At 40.1% G+C, this 19684-nt stretch overlaps 1 protein-coding gene across 2 annotated transcripts in view; it reads left to right on the top strand.

Moving 5' to 3' along the window:
• The first annotated feature begins 3589 nt into the window (after positions 1–3589).
• LOC128691076 (irregular chiasm C-roughest protein) overlaps positions 3590–19684 on the top strand; it is a 203809-nt gene continuing 187714 nt past the window's right edge. For both annotated transcript variants that reach the window (XM_053779871.2, XM_053779870.2), the window contains exons 1-2: positions 3590–3867; positions 17091–17203. In XM_053779871.2, coding sequence (XP_053635846.2) covers positions 3590–3867; positions 17091–17203 — 391 coding nt within the window. The remainder of the gene's footprint in view (positions 3868–17090; positions 17204–19684) is intronic.

Below are 19684 nucleotides of genomic sequence, written 5' to 3'. Positions count from 1 at the left end.
GCTTCACACCCATATAAGAGAGTTGGTAAAACTATACTCTCATACATTCCCCTCTTTGCCTCCAAGGACAAAGTTCTTTGTCTCCACAGACTCCTAAGTGCACCACTCACTCTTTTTCCCTCATCAATTCTATGATTCACCTCATCTTTCATAGACCCATCCGCTGACACGTCCACTCCCAAATATCTGAATACATTCACCTCCTCCATACTCTCTCCCTCCAATCTGATATCCAATCTTTCATCACCTAATCTTTTTGTTATCCTCATAACCTTACTCTTTCCTGTATTCACCTTTAATTTTCTTCTTTTGCACACCCTACCAAATTCATCCACCAATCTCTGCAGCTTCTCTTCAGAATCTCCCAAGAGCACAGTGTCATCAGCAAAGAGCAGCTGTGACAACTCCCACTTTGTGTGTGATTCTTTATCTTTTAACTCCACGCCTCTTGCCAAGACCCTCGCATTTACTTCTCTTACAACCCCATCTATAAATATATTAAACAACCACGGTGACATCACACATCCTTGTCTAAGGCCTACTTTTACTGGGAAAAAATTTCCCTCTTTCCTACATACTCTAACTTGAGCCTCACTATCCTCGTAAAAACTCTTCACTGCTTTCAGTAACCTACCTCCTACACCATACACTTGCAACATCTGCCACATTGCCCCCCTATCCACCCTGTCATACGCCTTTTCCAAATCCATAAATGCCACAAAGACCTCTTTAGCCTTATCTAAATACTGTTCACTTATATGTTTCACTGTAAACACCTGGTCCACACACCCCCTACCTTTCCTAAAGCCTCCTTGTTCATCTGCTATCCTATTCTCCGTCTTACTCTTAATTCTTTCAATTATAACTCTACCATACACTTTACTAGGTACACTCAACAGACTTATCCCCCTATAATTTTTGCACTCTCTTTTATCCCCTTTGCCTTTATACAAAGGAACTATGCATGCTCTCTGCCAATCCCTAGGTACCTTACCCTCTTCCATACATTTATTAAATAATTGCACCAACCACTCCAAAACTATATCCCCACCTGCTTTTAACATTTCTATCTTTATCCCATCAATCCCGGCTGCCTTACCCCCTTTCATTTTACCTACTGCCTCACGAACTTCCCCCACACTCACAACTGGCTCTTCTTCACTCCTACAAGATGTTATTCCTCCTTGCCCTATACACGAAATCACAGCTTCCCTATCTTCATCAACATTTAACAATTCCTCAAAATATTCCCTCCATCTTCCCAATACCTCTAACTCTCCATTTAATAACTCTCCTCTCCTATTTTTAACTGACAAATCCATTTGTTCTCTAGGCTTTCTTAGCTTGTTAATCTCACTCCAAAACTTTTTCTTATTTTCAACAAAATTTGTTGATAACATCTCACCCACTCTCTCATTTGCTCTCTTTTTACATTGCTTCACCACTCTCTTAACCTCTCTCTTTTTCTCCATATACTCTTCCCTCCTGGCATCACTTCTACTTTGTAAAAACTTCTCATATGCTAACTTTTTCTCCCTTACTACTCTCTTTACATCATCATTCCACCAATCACTCCTCTTCCCTCCTGCACCCACTTTCCTGTAACCACAAACTTCTGCTGAACACTCTAACACTACATTTTTAAACCTACCCCATACCTCTTCGACCCCATTGCCTATGCTCTCATTAGCCCATCTATCCTCCAATAGCTGTTTATATCTTACCCTAACTGCCTCCTCTTTTAGTTTATAAACCTTCACCTCTCTCTTCCCTGATGCTTCTATTCTCCTTGTATCCCATCTACCTTTTACTCTCAGTGTAGCTACAACTAGAAAGTGATCTGATATATCTGTGGCCCCTCTATAAACATGTACATCCTGAAGTCTACTCAACAGTCTTTTATCTACCAATACATAATCCAACAAACTACTGTCATTTCGCCCTACATCATATCGTGTATACTTATTTATCCTCTTTTTCTTAAAATATGTATTACCTATAACTAAACCCCTTTCTATACAAAGTTCAATCAAAGGGCTCCAATTATCATTTACACCCTCTCTAAAAGTTTCTCCTACTTTAGCATTCAGGTCCCCTACCACAATTACTCTCTCACTTGGTTCAAAGGCTCCTATACATTCACTTAACATCTCCCAAAATCTCTCTCTCTCCTCTGCATTCCTCTCTTCTCCAGGTACATACACGCTTATTATAACCCACTTCTCGCATCCAACCTTTACTTTAATCCACATAATTCTTGAATTTACACATTCATATTCTCTTTTCTCCTTCCATAACTGATCATTTAACATTACTGCTACCCCTTCCTTTGCTCTAACTCTCTCAGATACTCCAGATTTAATCCCATTTATTTCCCCCCACTGAAATTCTCCTACCCCCTTCAGCTTTGTTTCGCTTAGAGCCAGGACATCCAACTTCTTTTCATTCATAACATCAGCAATCATCTGTTTCTTGTCATCCGCACTACATCCACGCACATTTAAGCATCCCAATTTTATAAAGTTTTTCTTCTTTTCTTTTTTAGTAAATGTATACAGGAGAAGGGGTTACTAGCCCATTGCTCCCGGCATTTTAGTCGCCTCATACGACACGTATGGCTTACGGAGGAAAGATTCTTTTCCACTTCCCCATGGACAATAGAAGAAATAAAAAAGAACAAGAGCTATTTAGAAAAAGGAGAAAAACCTAGATGTATGTATATATATATATATGCATGTGCGTGTCTGTGAAGTGTGACCAAAGTGTAAGTAGGAGTAGCAAGATATCCCTGTTATCTAGCGTGTTTATGAGACAGAAAAAGAAACCAGCAATCCTACCATCATGCAAAACAGTTACAGGTTTTTGTTTCACAGTCATCTGGCAGGACGGTAGTACTTCCCTGGGTGGTTGCTGTCTACCAACCTACTACCTATATATATAAGTGCATATATATAAATATATATATATATATATATTTATATATAAATATATAAATATATATATATATATATATTTTTATATTTATATATATATATATATATGTATGTCGTGCTGAATAGGCAGAACTTGCGATCTTGGATTAAATAGCAACGCTTATCTTGCCATATAGGACAAGTGAAAATTTGTGTATGCAATAATTTCGCCAAAATCATTCTGAACCTAACGAAAAAAATATGTTTCACTGTGTTTGTTTAGTATTAAATTATTGTAAACGTATCTAAAATATATTTAGTTAGGTTAGCCTAAAATAAATTGTTCTTGTTATAATAAGGTTAGGTAAGTTTTCTAAGATTCTTTTGGTGCAAAATTATAAATTTTTACATTATCATTAATGCCAAAAATATATCTTTAAGTGTATAAGAGAAAATTTTAGAAAGGACTTAATTTTAAATGAGTTCTTGCTAATTGACCAGTTTTACATATTCGGCACGACATATATATATATATGTAAATATATATATATATATATATATATATATATATATATATATATATATATATATATATATATATATATATATATATATATATATATATATATATATATATTCTTTATTTCTATTGAAGTTTTTCTTTCATCCAACAGGCTATGTTCACGTGGTGGATCTCCTGGACTTGGGCATGGGTGCTGTGGTCTTCCTGGGCGCACTTGACTGTGAATGCAATGTGGGCTGCGGGCATTATCCAGCAGGAGGTTGGGGCGGGAAGAAACGTGACTGCTGTAGGTACGAAGAAAGAGGTTCAACTTGGCCCAGGCATGGGAGGCTCAGCCGTGCAAACTCTTGGTAGAGAAGGGGCACAGCACTTTGCTACCCAGCCCACGCCCCAGACTGCTGTAGTGGGCTCCACAGCTGTTCTTCCCTGTAGGTAAGTCGTCCCTTCTCCTGTTCTATTTAATCTGTCCCAAGGCTTGCTTGTGTTTCTTCAGGTTCTTCATGATCTTTCACCTCCCTCCCTGCTTCAGCTGTTCTATGCATTTGTTCTTATATCGGCTTTGCTCTTTACATGATCTGTTCCTCCTTGTCATTTTGGGGTGAAATGAATCGTTTCCTCAGTAAATAATATATTTTTTTTAACGATGTCCGCACACGGAATTCAATATCCCATGGAATTCCAGATAGGAATTCCCTCATTTCCTCGAAGGTTTCTGTGATGCTTTACCAGTTTCACATTATTCTAAATAATATAATGACTGGACTCACCACCGGATCCTAGAGGCTATTTCGTGATCTGTCCTCCCAGTAATGTAGTTTGAATAATTCACTTCTATTTCACAAGTTACAGATGAAAATTGACGACTGTTTACGTTCCATTACTCGAGTTGATAATGATCCAGGATGAACCGAAACGCCGCCTTAGTTTTAACTTCAGTTTATGAGTTTCAGAAAAGGGAACTCGTTAAGCGTATTTATGATTCATTGTCTCAGAAGCAAGGGACACTCATCTCTTCAGGTCTACCTTAAAACCGTACAGGGGTCACGACCACCTCGTAGCCTAGAAATTTCGCCTGTTAGATTACAACTTAACAAATTTTTAACAAACTAACTGTAAGTACTCTAGAGGAAAGGCCTGACATGATCGCAACAGTCAGAGGTTGACGTCGAACTAAAACATAACTGATTCAGCGATCAGTATTAAAGACTGGCGATGCTGCAATAAAGGCATCTGGCAATTTTTCCCTCAAAGTCTATCCTGTAAATGGGTGGAGAGAGGTAAGGAGGGACAGTTGAGGTCTAAGGATAGCGAACAAGCGATACTAGATGCAAAACAACTACAAGGCAAGTTGAATAAGATAAGATTTCGTTCGGATTTTTAACCCCGGAGGGTTAGCCATCCAGAACAACCCAAGAAAGTCAGTGCGTCATCGAAGACTGTCTGACTTATTTCTATTGTGGTCCTTAATCATGTCCTCCTGGATGCGACCCACACCAGTCGACTAACACCCAGGTACCTATTTGCTGCTAGGTGAACAGGACAACAGGTGTAAGGAAATGCGTTGAAATATTTCCACTTGCCGGGAATCGAACACGGGCCCTCCCGTGTGTGAAGCGGGAGCTTTAGCCACCAGGCCAGCGGGCCTGGCTTTTCATATTGTAATCAACACATCATCAGGAGACCGCATTGTTGCAGAAATGAGTAAGAGTTCCCAGCAGATTCGCTCTGAGGAGCGTTCTTGCTAAGAATGAGGTAGGGACGCAAGAGATTATCAGTGCCCCAGGCACACCAGTGCCAAGTGCCAAAAAGATTGAATATTATGGGAATAATGGATATTCAACAAAGGTAATCGAGTATTACTTAGCAAACTTAACATTGGTGACATGACAATTATCAGAAATTCAGTCAGACTTTGGGACAATATAAAAGACTTTACATTCTGAATACAGATGTGTCTGGCATTTGTCTTGGGAACTTTTAACAAAATTCAGAAAAAGAAAACGAGTTTATGGCAGACTCACTTAAAATTAATGGGGACATCTATAGTTAATCCAAGGCAGACAGCCATAGCTTATCTAATCCATCAGACTCTTTGCTCAAATGCTGGTCGAACCCAATCTGGCAGGAACAGGCCCTAATTCCTCAAAGTGGAACCATGACACTTAAGACAATCCAGAGTATTCATATATGAATTTGGTTTTAGGTTATGCACAATAGCCTAAATTATAAACGAATCAAGTTTGAATAATCTGCAACTAACATTATATAATGAATGTTTGTCATGTTTAATAATTGCCGATTCTAAAATATTTCTTTCTAGCCACGAATGTGGCACTATTAATTTGGCTTCTGACCGTTTAGCAGGATTGTTGCAAACTCATGTGTACTTGAATATTGCTTTTGATTCTTGAGCTGCCCTTATTGAATACCGATGTTGTGTTATTCTAATATTTGGAGGTTTGCCAGTCGTCTGTCCCATATAAGATAAGTTGCAGTCTTAGCACTCAATCCTCTACACACTACCAACACAGTGTTGTGGGGAATTCTTGATCAACATACTCTTAAGAGTCCGCGAATTCTTAAAAAACTTGTATGTTGAATATCTTTAGGGCATTCGGTAGAACTGATTAATTTCCATTGTATGACAGGACAAGCACATTCTTGGCCTGAGGAGTTATTCTTGGTTCCTTCCTATGATAATTTTTTTCTAGCTGCCAGCAAACCAGTTTCTACAAACTCCTTAGGGTAAAGTACTTTTGTAGCAATATCAAAGATTTTCCTAATTTCCTCATCAAGAAACTCAGGGCTACACACTCTGTAAGCTCTCAGAAACATAGTAAGAAAGACACATCTTTTTACTCTAGTTTCATGGTAGGAGTAGTAGTGGATACATGAACACACACTCCTGCCTTCCTATACACTGTAAACTTAAACATTCTATCAATCCTGTAGATCAGAACGTCTAAAAATGGAAGCTTAAAATCCGCTTCTTATTCTACTTTGAATTTAATAGAGGCGACAAGAGAGTTAAGTCTCGGTAAAAATGTGCTAAGGTCAAGTAAATCGGGCAAAAACACAAGATATTATCCACATAATAAAACCACTTAGCTTAACGGGGCAGGATATCTTTCACCTACATAGATCTATCTCCATTTGTTTCCTCAGGGAGACATGTGTAAGTGTAAGTGGATGGAAAGTGTCTGACACCGTAGTATCTATGGATGGTGACCTGTTACACAGTTGAGGAGTGTAATAGAAACGAAAGCACATTAAATTCACACTAAGCCAGCCAGTGTATAAATACAAATAATTCGCTCCCTAACTACTTACGATATATTGAGAAATAAATCATTATCACAGAATAACACAGGGCAATGGCGCATAAGACAGTAATATTGAATAACTGTCCCGCCAGCTTAGTTGCCAGTGGAAAGTGACCTTGAGGGAAAAAAGTATAGTAATATATAACATATGGAAGTACCCATTAGACAGTACCGTCCTGACAATAATAGAAATGTATTAATTAGGCAGTACATTCAGGAGGAGTAGGTCACATGAATGCTGTCCTACTAACCTTGTAATATATACAAGATACACCGCCCTATTGTCAGAATATTAGTGACCTACGAATAAAACTTAAATAGGCAGTACCAGAAGGGACAGTGTCATAATGAAATGTTAATTGGTCTACAGAAATATTTCAAATGGTAGAATAGCTAGATATAACTGATCTACAGAAATAATCTATATAGGCCGTATACACAGCTCGGAAAACGCAAAATTAGCCCAGCTGACTAGGAACGACTAAACTACAAATTATACAATAATCTATGCATAACCCAAGGCAGTGTTAGGAACGAATAACCTTGAACACACCTGGAAGATGTACTAACACCCTAGAAATGCAAGGAATTACCTTAATACGATACTGGAACCTAACTACATATAACACAACTGGAACCACCAGGCAATTCCGAGTATCAAACAATAAACATGTGTATCTAATCAGAGAATTATCCTGACACTGACATAATAGGTGTTGGAGCACGCATTAACCCCATTCTGCTTTGAGAGTATTCTCTGGTATCAAGAAGACATGGGTACTCTACGTCGTGCAGATAACTGATTCTTAGAACTGACAGATTGATGATTAGACATTTGTGTAACATTCGTCAACCAGTGGCTTCCTCAGTCCAACACAGAGAAGAATTGTTGAAGATCAGGAGTTTGAGGTAATCAGTCCCTGAGTCTGGAGTCGATGTGATTATCCACTCATGAAAAGAATGTAGCATATGTTGCACACGTGTCTAAATCATCATTGAACTTATTACTGGGTTAATAGTAGGTAGTAGGTTGGTAGACAGCAACCACCCAGGGAGGTACTACCGTCCTGCCAAGTGAGTGTAAAACAAAAGCCTGTAATTGTTTTACATGATGGTAGGATTGCTGGTGTCTTTTGTCTGTCTCATAAATAAGCAAGATTACAGGCATGTCTTGCTACTTCTACTTACACTTAGGTCACACTACACATACATGTACACGTTTATTTACACACACTCATCTGAGTTTTCTTTGATTTTATCTTAATAGTTCTTGGTCTTATTACTTTTCCTTTCATATCCATGGGGAAGTGGAATAAGAATCTTTCCTCCGTAAGCCATGCGTGTTGTAAAAGTCAACTAAAATGCCGGGAACAATGGACTAGTAACCCCTTTTCCTGTAAAGATTACTAAAAAGAATAAGAAGAAAATTGTCAAAGTGGGAAGTCTGAATGTGCGTGGATGTTGTGCAAATGATAAGAAAGAGACGATTGTGGATGTTATGAATGAGAAGAAACTGGATGTCCTGGCTTTAAGTGAAACAAAGCTGAAGGGGGTGGGAGAGTTTCAATGGAGAGGAATAAATGGGATTAGGTCAGGGGTTTCAAATAGAGTTAGAGCTAAAGAAGGAGTAGCAATAATGTTGAAGGATAAGCTATGGCAGGAAAAGAGGGACTACAAATGTATAAATTCAAGGATTATGTGGAGTAAAATAAAGATTGGATGTGAAAAGTGGGTTATAGTAAGCGTGTATGCACCTGGAGAAGAGAGAAGTGTAGAGGAGAGAGAGAGATTCTGGGAAATGTTGAGTGAATGCGTGGGGAGTTTTGAATCAAGTGTGAGAGTAATGGTGGTTGAGGATTTCAGTGCTAAAGTGGGTAAAAATGTTATGGAGGGAGTAGTAGGTAAATTTGGGGTGTCAGGGGTAAATGTAAATGGGGAGCCTTTAATTGAGCTATGTGTAGAAAGAAATTTGGTAATAAGTAATACATATTTTATGAAAAAGGGGATAAATAAATATACAAGGTATGATGTAGCACGTAATGAAAGTAGTTTGTTAGATTATGTATTGGTGAATAAAAGGTTGATGGGTAATCTCTAGGATGTACATGTTTATAGAGGGGCAACTGATATATCGGATCATTATTTAGTTGTAGCTACAGTTAGAGTAAGAGGTAGATGGGAAAAGAGGAAGGTGGCAACAACAAGTAAGAGGGAGGTGAAAGTGTATAAACTAAGGGAGGAGGAAGTTCGGGCGAGATATAAGCGACTATTGGCAGAAAGGTGGGCTAGTGCAAAGATGAGTAGTGGGGGGGTTGAAGAGGGTTGGAATAGTTTTTAAAATGCAGTATTAGAATGTGGGGCAGAAGTTTGTGGTTATAGGAAGGTGGGTGCAGGAGGAAAGAGGAGTGATTGGTGGAATGATGAAGTAAAGGGTGTGATAAAAGAGAAAAAGGTAGCTTACGAGAGGTTTTTACAAAGCAGAAGTGTTATAAGAAGAGTAGAGTATATGGAGAGTAAAAGAAAGGTGAAGAGAGTGGTGAGAGAGTGCAAAAGGAGAGTAGATGAAAGAGTGGGAGAGGCATTGTCAAGAAATTTTAATGAAAATAAGAAAAAAATTTGGAGTGAGTTAAACAAGTTAAGAAAGCCTAGGGAAAGTATGGATTTGTCAGTTAAAAACAGAGTAGGGGAGTTAGTAGATGGGGAGAGGGAGGTATTAGGTAGATGGCGAGAATATTTTGAGGAACTTTTAAATGTTGAGGAAGAAAGGGAGGCGGTAATTTCATGCACTGGCCAGGAAGGTATACCATCTTTTAGGAGTGAAGAAGAGCAGAATATAAGTGTGGTGGAGGTACGTGAGGCATTACGTAGAATGAAAGGGGGTAAAGCAGCTGGAACTGATGGGATCATGACAGAAATGTTAAAAGCAGGGAGGGGGATATAGTGTTGGAGTGGTTGGTACTTTTGTTTAATAAATGTATGAAAGAGGGGAAGGTACCTAGGGATTGGCGGAGAGCATGTATAGTCCCTTTATATAAAGGGAAAGGGGACAAAAGAGATTGTAAAAATTATAGAGGAATAAGTTTACTGAGTATACCAGGAAAAGTATACGGTAGGGTTATAATTGAAAGAATTAGAGGTAAGACAGAATGTAGGATTGCGGATGAGCAGGGAGGCTTCAGAGTGGGTAGGGGATGTGTTGATCAAGTGCTTACATTGAAGCATATATGTGAACAGTATTTAGATAAAGGTAGGGAAGTTTTTATTGCATTTATGGATTTAGAAAAGGCATATGATAGAGTGGATAGAGGAGCAATGTGGCAGATGTTGCAAGTATATGGAATAGGTGGTAAGTTACTAAATGCTGTAAAGAGCTTTTATGAGGATAGTGAGGCTCAGGTTAGGGTATGTAGAAGAGAGGGAGAATACTTCCCGGTAAAAGTAGGTCTTAGACAGGGATGTGTAATGTCACCATGGTTGTTTAATATATTTATAGATGGGGTTGTAAAGGAAGTAAATGCTAGGGTGTTCGGGAGAGGGGTGGGATTAAATTATGGGGAATCAAATTCAAAATGGGAACTGACACAGTTACTTTTTGCTGATGATACTGTGCTTATGGGAGATTCTAAAGAAAAATTGCAAAACTTAGTGGATGAGTTTGAGAATGTGTGTAAAGGTAGAAAGTTGAAAGAGAACATAGAAAAGAGTAAGGTGATGAGGGTATCAAATGATTTAGATAAAGAAAAATTGGATATCAAATTGGGGAGGAGGAGTATGGAAGAAGTGAATGTTTTCGGATACTTGGGAGTTGACGTGTCGGCGGATGGGTTTATGAAGGATGAGGTTAATCATAGAATTGATGAGAGAAAAAAGGTGAGTGGTGCGTTGAGGTATATGTGGAGTCAAAAAACGTTATCTATGGAGGCAAAGAAGGGAATGTATGAAAGTATAGTAGTACGAACACTCTTATATGGATGTGAAGCTTAGGTGGTAAATGCAGCAGCGAGGAGACGGTTGGAGGCAGTGGAGATGTCCTGTCTAAGGGCAATGTGTGGTGTAAATATTATGCAGAAAATTCGGAGTGTGGAAATTAGGAGGTGTGGAGTTAATAAAAGCATTAGTCAGAAGGCAGAAGAGGGGTTGTTGAGGTGGTTTGGTCATTTAGAGAGAATGGATCAAAGTAGAATGACATGGAAAGGATATAAATCTATAGGGAAGGAAGGAGGGGTAGGGGTCGTCCTCGAAAGGGTTGGAAAGAGGGGGTAAAGGAGGTTTTGTGGGCAAGGGGCTTGGACTTCCAGCAAGCGTGCATGAGCGTGTTAGATAGGAGTGAATGGAGACGAATGATACTTGGGACCTGACGATCTGTTGGAGTGTGAGCAGGGTAATATTTAGTGAAGGGATTTAGGGAAACCGGTTATTTTCATATAGTCGGACTTGAGTCCTGGAAATGGGAAGTACAATGCCTGCACTTTAAAGGAGGGGTTTGGGATATTGGCAGTTTGCAGGGATATGTTGTGTATCTTTATACGTATATGCTTCTAAACTGTTATATTCTGAGCACCTCTGCAAAAGCAGTGATAATGTGTGAGTGTGGTGAAAGTGTTGAATGATGATGAAAGTATTTTCTTTTTGAGGATTTTCTTTCTTTTTTGGGTCACCCTGCCTCGGTGGGAGACGGCCGACTTGTTGAAAAAAAAGAAAAAAAAAATTTATAGCTGTCTGTCAGTTTGTGTGTGTTGGAGGGCGGGACTGACAGCCACAGTAGAAACTAAGACAGCCATTCATAACACAGATATGTCATTACTTGACCACAGTTGCTATGGAAATGCAGGAGCGTGTGAAATGCAAATTATCCTAATTTAAATTTTGTACAGAGTGTATGAAACATTTGCTATTCAGTTCAGTCTCACGTAGGTCTTATACCGGACTAGATAAATGAATAATAAATAACAAAGATTAATAATAGAGAGGATGAACATAAGGATCGTTCATTTACCATGAAATCCTATCCCATCAGCTGTCTCATCACTTCCGAAGACATCACAGCTGAGTGAAACACCGACTGAGATATCCGCAAAGGTTGGAAGTGACCTTATCCAAGTTTATAAAGGCTTTCCGTCTGGCATATCTGAGGTCACATGACAATCACATATTTGTCTATGTATATAATATATTTGTATATTAAATAAAATACCATCATGTTACAATAACATTATATAACCTGCAGAATTTGACAGAAAGAGGCCATAAAGCGGTGTTTGTACTCTGTATGCAAGAGTCTTACTACTGCTGACTGCTGTGTTGAGTCATCGTTACTGCTGTGTTGAGTCATCGTTACTGCTGTGTTGAGTCATCGTTACTGCTGTGTTGAGTCATCGTTACTGCTGTGTTGAGTCATCGTTACTGCTGTGTTGAGTCATCGTTACTGCTGTGTTGAGTCATCGTTACTGCTGTGTTGAGTCATCGTTACTGCTGTGTTGAGTCATCGTTACTGCTGTGTTGAGTCATCGTTACTGCTGTGTTGAGTCATCGTTACTGCTGTGTTGAGTCATCGTTACTGCTGTGTTGAGTCATCGTTACTGCTGTGTTGAGTCATCGTTGCTGCTGTGTTGAGTCATCGTTACTGCTGTGTTGAGTCATCGTTGCTGTTGTGTTGAGTCATCGTTACTGCTGTGTTGAGTCATCGTTACTGCTGTGTTGAGTCATCGTTACTGCTGTGTTGAGTCATCGTTACTGCTGTGTTGAGTCATCGTTACTGCTGTGTTGAGTCATCGTTACTGCTGTGTTGAGTCATCGTTACTGCTGTGTTGAGTCATCGTTACTGCTGTGTTGAGTCATCGTTACTGCTGTGTTGAGTCATCGTTACTGCTGTGTTGAGTCATCGTTGCTGCTGTGTTGAGTCATCGTTACTGCTGTGTTGAGTCATCGTTACTGCTGTGTTGAGTCACCGTTACTGCTGTGTTGAGTCATCGTTGCTGCTGTGTTGAGTCATCGTTACTGCTGTGTTGAGTCATCGTTACTGCTGTGTTGAGTCATCGTTACTGCTGTGTTGAGTCATCGTTACTGCTGTGTTGAGTCATCGTTACTGCTGTGTTGAGTCATCGTTACTGCTGTGTTGAGTCATCGTTACTGCTGTGTTGAGTCATCGTTACTGCTGTGTTGAGTCATCGTTACTGCTGTGTTGAGTCATCGTTACTGCTGTGTTGAGTCATCGTTACTGCTGTGTTGAGTCATCGTTACTGCTGTGTTGAGTCATCGTTACTGCTGTGTTGAGTCATCGTTACTGCTGTGTTGAGTCATCGTTACTGCTGTGTTGAGTCATCGTTACTGCTGTGTTGAGTCATCGTTACTGCTGTGTTGAGTCATCGTTACTGCTGTATTGAGTCATCTTTGCTGCTGTGTTGAGTCATCGTTACTGCTGTGTTGAGTCATCGTTACTGCTGTGTTGAGTCATCGTTACTGCTGTGTTGAGTCATCGTTACTGCTGTGTTGAGTCATCGTTACTGCTGTGTTGAGTCATCGTTACTGCTGTATTGAGTCATCGTTACTGCTGTGTTGAGTCATCGTTACTGCTGTGTTGAGTCATCGTTACTGCTGTGTTGAGTCATCGTTACTGCTGTGTTGAGTCATCGTTACTGCTGTGTTGAGTCATCGTTACTGCTGTGTTGAGTCATCGTTACTGCTGTGTTGAGTCATCGTTACTGCTGTGTTGAGTCATCGTTACTGCTGTGTTGAGTCATCTTTACTGCTGTGTTGAGTCACCGTTACTGCTGTGTTGAGTCATCGTTGCTGCTGTGTTGAGTCATCGTTACTGCTGTGTTGAGTCATCGTTGCTGCTGTGTTGAGTCATCGTTACTGCTGTGTTGAGTCATCGTTACTGCTGTGTTGAGTCATCGTTACTGCTGTGTTGAGTCATCGTTACTGCTGTGTTGAGTCGTCTTTACTGCTGTGTTGAGTCATCGTTACTGCTGTGTTGAGTCATCTTTACTGCTGTGTTGAGTCATCGTTACTGCTGTGTTGAGTCATCGTTACTGGTGTGTTGAGTCATCGTTGCTGCTGTGTTGAGTCATCGTTACTGCTGTGTTGAGTCATCGTTACTGCTGTGTTGAGTCATCGTTACTGCTGTGTTGAGTCATCTTTACTGCTGTGTTGAGTCATCGTTACTGCTGTGTTGAGTCATCGTTACTGCTGTGTTGAGTCATCGTTGCTGCTCTGTTGAGTCATCGTTACTGCTGTGTTGAGTCATCGTTACTGCTGTGTTGAGTCATCGTTACTGCTGTGTTGAGTCATCGTTAATGCTGTGTTGAGTCATCTTTACTGCTGTGTTGAGTCATCGTTACTGCTGTGTTGAGTCATCGTTACTGCTGTGTTGAGTCATCGTTACTGCTGTGTTGAGTCATCGTTACTGCTGTGTTGAGTCATCTTTACTGCTGTGTTGAGTCTTCGTTACTGCTGTGTTGAGTCGTCCTTACTGCTGTGTTGAGTCATCGTTACTGCTGTGTTGAGTCATCTTTACTGCTGTGTTGAGTCATCGTTACTGCTGTGTTGAGTCATCGTTACTGCTGTGTTGAGTCATCGTTACTGCTGTGTTGAGTCATCTTTACTGTTGTGTTGAGTCATCGTTACTGCTGTGTTGAGTCATCGTTACTGCTGTGTTGAGTCATCGTTACTGCTGTGTTGAGTCATCGTTACTGCTGTGTTGAGTCATCGTTACTGCTGTGTTGAGTCATCGTTACTGCTGTTTTGAGTCGTCGTTACTGCTGTTTTGAATCGTCTTTACTGCTGTGTTGAGTCATCGTTACTGCTGTGTTGAGTCATCGTTACTGCTGTGTTGAGTCATCTTTACTGCTGTGTTGAGTCATCGTTACTGCTGTGTTGAGTCATCGTTACTGCTGTGTTGAGTCATCTTTACTGCTGTGTTGAGTCATCGTTACTGCTGTGTTGAGTCATCGTTACTGCTGTGTTGAGTCATCGTTACTGCTGTTTTGAGTCGTCTTTACTGCTGTGTTGAGTCATCGTTACTGCTGTGTTGAGTCATCGTTACTGCTGTGTTGAGTCATCGTTACTGCTGTGTTGAGTCATCGTTACTGCTGTGTTGAGTCATCGTTACTGCTGTGTTGAGTCATCTTTACTGCTGTGTTGAGTCATCGTTACTGCTGTGTTGAGTCATCGTTACTGCTGTGTTGAGTCATCTTTACTGCTGTGTTGAGTCGTTACTGCTGTGTTGAGTCATCGTTACTGCTGTGTTGAGTCATCGTTACTGCTGTGTTGAGTCATCGTTACTGCTGTGTTGAGTCATCGTTACTGCTGTGTTGAGTCATCGTTACTGCTGTGTTGAGTCATCGTTACTGCTGTGTTGAGTCATCTTTACTGCTGTGTTGAGTCATCGTTACTGCTGTGTTGAGTCATCGTTACTGCTGTGTTGAGTCATCGTTACTGCTGTGTTGAGTCATCGTTACTGCTGTGTTGAGTCATCGTTACTGCTGTGTTGAGTCATCGTTACTGCTGTGTTGAGTCATCGTTACTGCTGTGTTGAGTTACTGCTGTGTTGAGTCATCGTTGTTACTGCTGTGTTGAGTCATCGTTACTGCTGTGTTGAGTCATCGTTGCTGCTGTGTTGAGTCATCGTTACTGCTGTGTTGAGTCATCGTTACTGGTGTGTTGAGTCATCGTTACTGCTGTGTTGAGTCATCGTTACTGCTGTGTTGAGTCATCGTTACTGCTGTGTTGAGTCATCGTTACTGCTGTGTTGAGTCATCTTTACTGCTGTGTTGAGTCATCGTTACTGCTGTGTTGAGTCATCGTTACTGCTGTGTTGAGTCATCGTTGCTGCTCTGTTGAGTCATCGTTACTGCTGTGTTGAGTCATCGTTACTGCTGTGTTGAGTCATCGTTACTGCTGTGTTGAGTCATCGTTAATGCTGTGTTGAGTCATCTTTACTGCTGTGTTGAGTCATCGTTACTGCTGTGTTGAGTCATCGTTACTGCTGTGTTGAGTCATCGTTACTGCTGTGTTGAGTCATCGTTACTGCTGTGTTGAGTCATCTTTACTGCTGTGTTGAGTCTGTGTTGAGTCTTCGTTACTGCTGTGTTGAGTCGTCCTTACTGCTGTGTTGAGTCATCGTTACTGCTGTGTTGAGTCATCTTTACTGCTGTGTTGAGTCATCGTTACTGCTGTGTTGAGTCATCGTTACTGCTGTGTTGAGTCATCGTTACTGCTGTGTTGAGTCATCTTTACTGTTGTGTTGAGTCATCGTTACTGCTGTGTTGAGTCATCGTTACTGCTGTGTTGAGTCATCGTTACTGCTGTGTTGAGTCATCGTTACTGCTGTGTTGAGTCATCGTTACTGCTGTTTTGAGTCGTCGTTACTGCTGTTTTGAATCGTCTTTACTGCTGTGTTGAGTCATCGTTACTGCTGTGTTGAGTCATCGTTACTGCTGTGTTGAGTCATCTTTACTGCTGTGTTGAGTCATCGTTACTGCTGTGTTGAGTCATCGTTACTGCTGTGTTGAGTCATCTTTACTGCTGTGTTGAGTCATCGTTACTGCTGTGTTGAGTCATCGTTACTGCTGTGTTGAGTCATCGTTACTGCTGTTTTGAGTCGTCTTTACTGCTGTGTTGAGTCATCGTTACTGCTGTGTTGAGTCATCGTTACTGCTGTGTTGAGTCATCGTTACTGCTGTGTTGAGTCATCGTTACTGCTGTGTTGAGTCATCGTTACTGCTGTGTTGAGTCATCGTTACTGCTGTGTTGAGTCATCATTACTGCTGTGTTGAGTCATCGTTACTGCTGTGTTGTGTCATTGTTACTGCTGTGTTGAGTCATTGTTGATATTTTTGTTGTATTAACTGCATTTATGTTGCTTCAACATTAATGGAAGTATTTTCAAATACATTAGCTTCAAAAAAATGAATTTATTGAAAATGATTATTAATTTATTAATAATAGGAAATCTCTATTCAAAATTTTCGATGTTTAAGAATTTAAGTAAATTATGTAAAGCTGTGGTCCCTTAAGAAAGAGAGGGGAATAATAGAGTCAGTAATTGGGTAAGCAGTCTTTTTCGGTTCGTCCAGGAACATCATGGTCCATAAGGAATCAAAACATATTTTCTGTTACCAGTTTGTGGGTTAGCTGTGAATTGTTCCACTTATTGCAATGTAACTATTGTTTTTGGATACTTCTAGTCACGCTACTGTGGCTTGTTCTTCTAAAGTAAGTTTGATGAATTTAGAAGATATTGGAAAAGGAATATAAATTATATAAGAATTAAATAAAAATAATACTTGACATTTATTTATAATAAATTGTGTGTGTGATGCTTGCTGGCAGAGTGATCAACAAAGTGGGGCACCTCCAGTGGACCAAGGATGGTTTTGGACTTGGTACCGAGCGAGATCTTTTTGGCTTCTCCCGATACGCCATGATTGGTTCTGACGACGAAGGTATGTGTGTCAACCTACTTCTTACCTCGTATACTCGGAAAAATTACTAACAGACTGATTTTTTCCAGGATTCTCTTATAATGGCAGTGTAAACGGCTGATAAATTAGACACATGTGCAGCATTTGGGTATCTTTAATGAGGAAACGTTTCCCCACACAGTGGCTTCATCAGTCCATACAAAGGAGAATGGTGAAGAACAGGAGGAGTTTGAGGTAGTCAGTGTTAACACTGAGTCAAAGTCCAAGAACATTTTGAAATACAAAATGAAAATGTTGACAGATTCATAGCTTTTCTCCCAGGTATTAAAAAAACCCAGCTCTAGTATGGAAATGACAAGGGTAGACAGGTGGGTGGTGCCCTCAACGCCTCTACGATTGCCAGACCCACCTTCTCATTGGCTGAACCTGGGTACTGATCGAACGATGGGGCCTCATCGTTCGACCCTAGTACTGGTTCGCTGGTTGGGGAGATAGCCTTCCAATGAGGGTATGTACATGCGCCAAATAAAGGTTACGTACTCTTTGCATGTCACAGGTGTCATTGGTATGACTGTAGCTTATATTGTGTGTGTCAACAAACACCATTAAATTAAGAGGACATGATGCTGAAGCCAGTCCAACATGGTTCTTTTCATGCGCTTAACATGTTTCATTAAATTCTCCACTGATTTGGAGGCTGCTGAGACAGCTCGTAGAGTTGTCTCAGCAGCCTCTCTCGTGCTGACATTGGGTTAGTGAGAAAAGTCAGTAAAAACATACTTTCAGGGATACATCCATGACAGCCAAAGCTGTGGAGGAACAGCGCCGTGCTGTGCAGTGTACATCATCAGATAAATAATTTTTTAAACCATGTACCACATCAGACGTACTATTTGAAAGATCAATAAAAAAGACCATAAGAACAAGTCCTGACCAACTTCCCTACATTGGACCGTCAGAACAGTGGGATTGTAGTGAAACTTCGTAAGATTGACGCTGATTTCATATTATCAACGGCACTCAATACACTCACTAAAACTAAGTGGCTAGAAATTGCAGCTGGAATAGACACACACATTTTAGGGACGGTGTCACAATCTTTCCCAAATGTAAACACCCAAATGTTCTCCAGCCGAAAAACAATCCAACTCTACAGTATTTAGGAAATGCAATCAGCCAATTCCAAAATCGAATACCATCTCATGTTTGTGCATGGTATCAGTGGCTGCGACACAAAGTTGTCATGTACATAAAAAAAAATTAAGCACAGTAGATAGTATCATCTTTGGCGAAGTACTGGATGCGATGAAACCAATTACGTTACCACACAGGAACCAGGAAGACATAGTAAGAGCAGGGGAAGCGTTTATCCTTCTGTTATATAGATCAGAGAGAGCATAGTCACTGGATGAATAGTGCCATATCATGTACAATCCATCACCCAGTAAAGTATGTTAATCCTCTGCGTTAAAGATGGAATCACTGCCTCCTATAAGCGCAATAACCAAACTCCATTCATACCGCACCAGTTACACTGTACAACAGTAGATTGACAATGAAACATTTTCCTTGAAATGGGGATGGAAAGCGACTGGCGCACTGGAAGTCACAGAGACAGGTAACCACTTGTCCAATGCAACGTGCTCGTATGATATCATGCAGCTGCAAAATCGGGTGAGAATGGTCTTACTGACACCGATAGTGACGGGTTAAAGAGCTCAGCTATGTGCAGTCAGTGCCAGGGACTTTCATGCTCTAACATACAAGTTAACTCTGATATATCTGGTATGCTTGAAACTTAGCCAAGTGTTATGTAATCTATGTAGAGGGAGAGGAAACACACAGACGTCATGCGCTTAACAGTTTCCATCAGACGAGTCCACTGAATGAACCACAACAATCACGTGATAATGAAGATAATTACTGAAGGTGTCAGTTTCATGACTTAATCACATTTAACAATGGCGTTGTGAATACATTTACACATTTTATAAAAATTATATTCATTAAGTTTTTTAAAAACTGTACATTAACTGTTGTTATTTTTTTCACTTGGATAATGTGTCATATATTTAACTTATTGTAATTTAATTTATTTTTTCTAATCTACTTTACTTATTCTAATTTACTTTATTTATTTTAATTTACTTTACTTACTGTAATTTAATCTTCATTAGAGAAATTATGATATTTTAAACATTTACACCAAAATATTAACGTCGATATAAATGTTTGTCAACATTGTTCATAAATGAATTCCACAGCGAACTATATACACAGCACTACACTAGTCTATATACACAGGCACTACACGAGTCTATATACACAGGCACTACACGAGTCTATATACACAGGCACTACACAAGTCTATATACACAGGCACTACACAAGTCTATATACACAGGCACTACACGAGTCTATATACACAGGCACTACACGAGTCTATATACACAGGCACTACACGAGTCTATATGCACAGGCACTACACTAGTCTATATACAC

Source organism: Cherax quadricarinatus, chromosome 27 (assembly GCF_038502225.1).
Source record: "Cherax quadricarinatus isolate ZL_2023a chromosome 27, ASM3850222v1, whole genome shotgun sequence".
In the NCBI taxonomy this organism is placed as follows: Eukaryota; Metazoa; Arthropoda; class Malacostraca; order Decapoda; family Parastacidae; genus Cherax; species Cherax quadricarinatus.
This window is presented reverse-complemented; position numbering and strand designations above follow the sequence as displayed.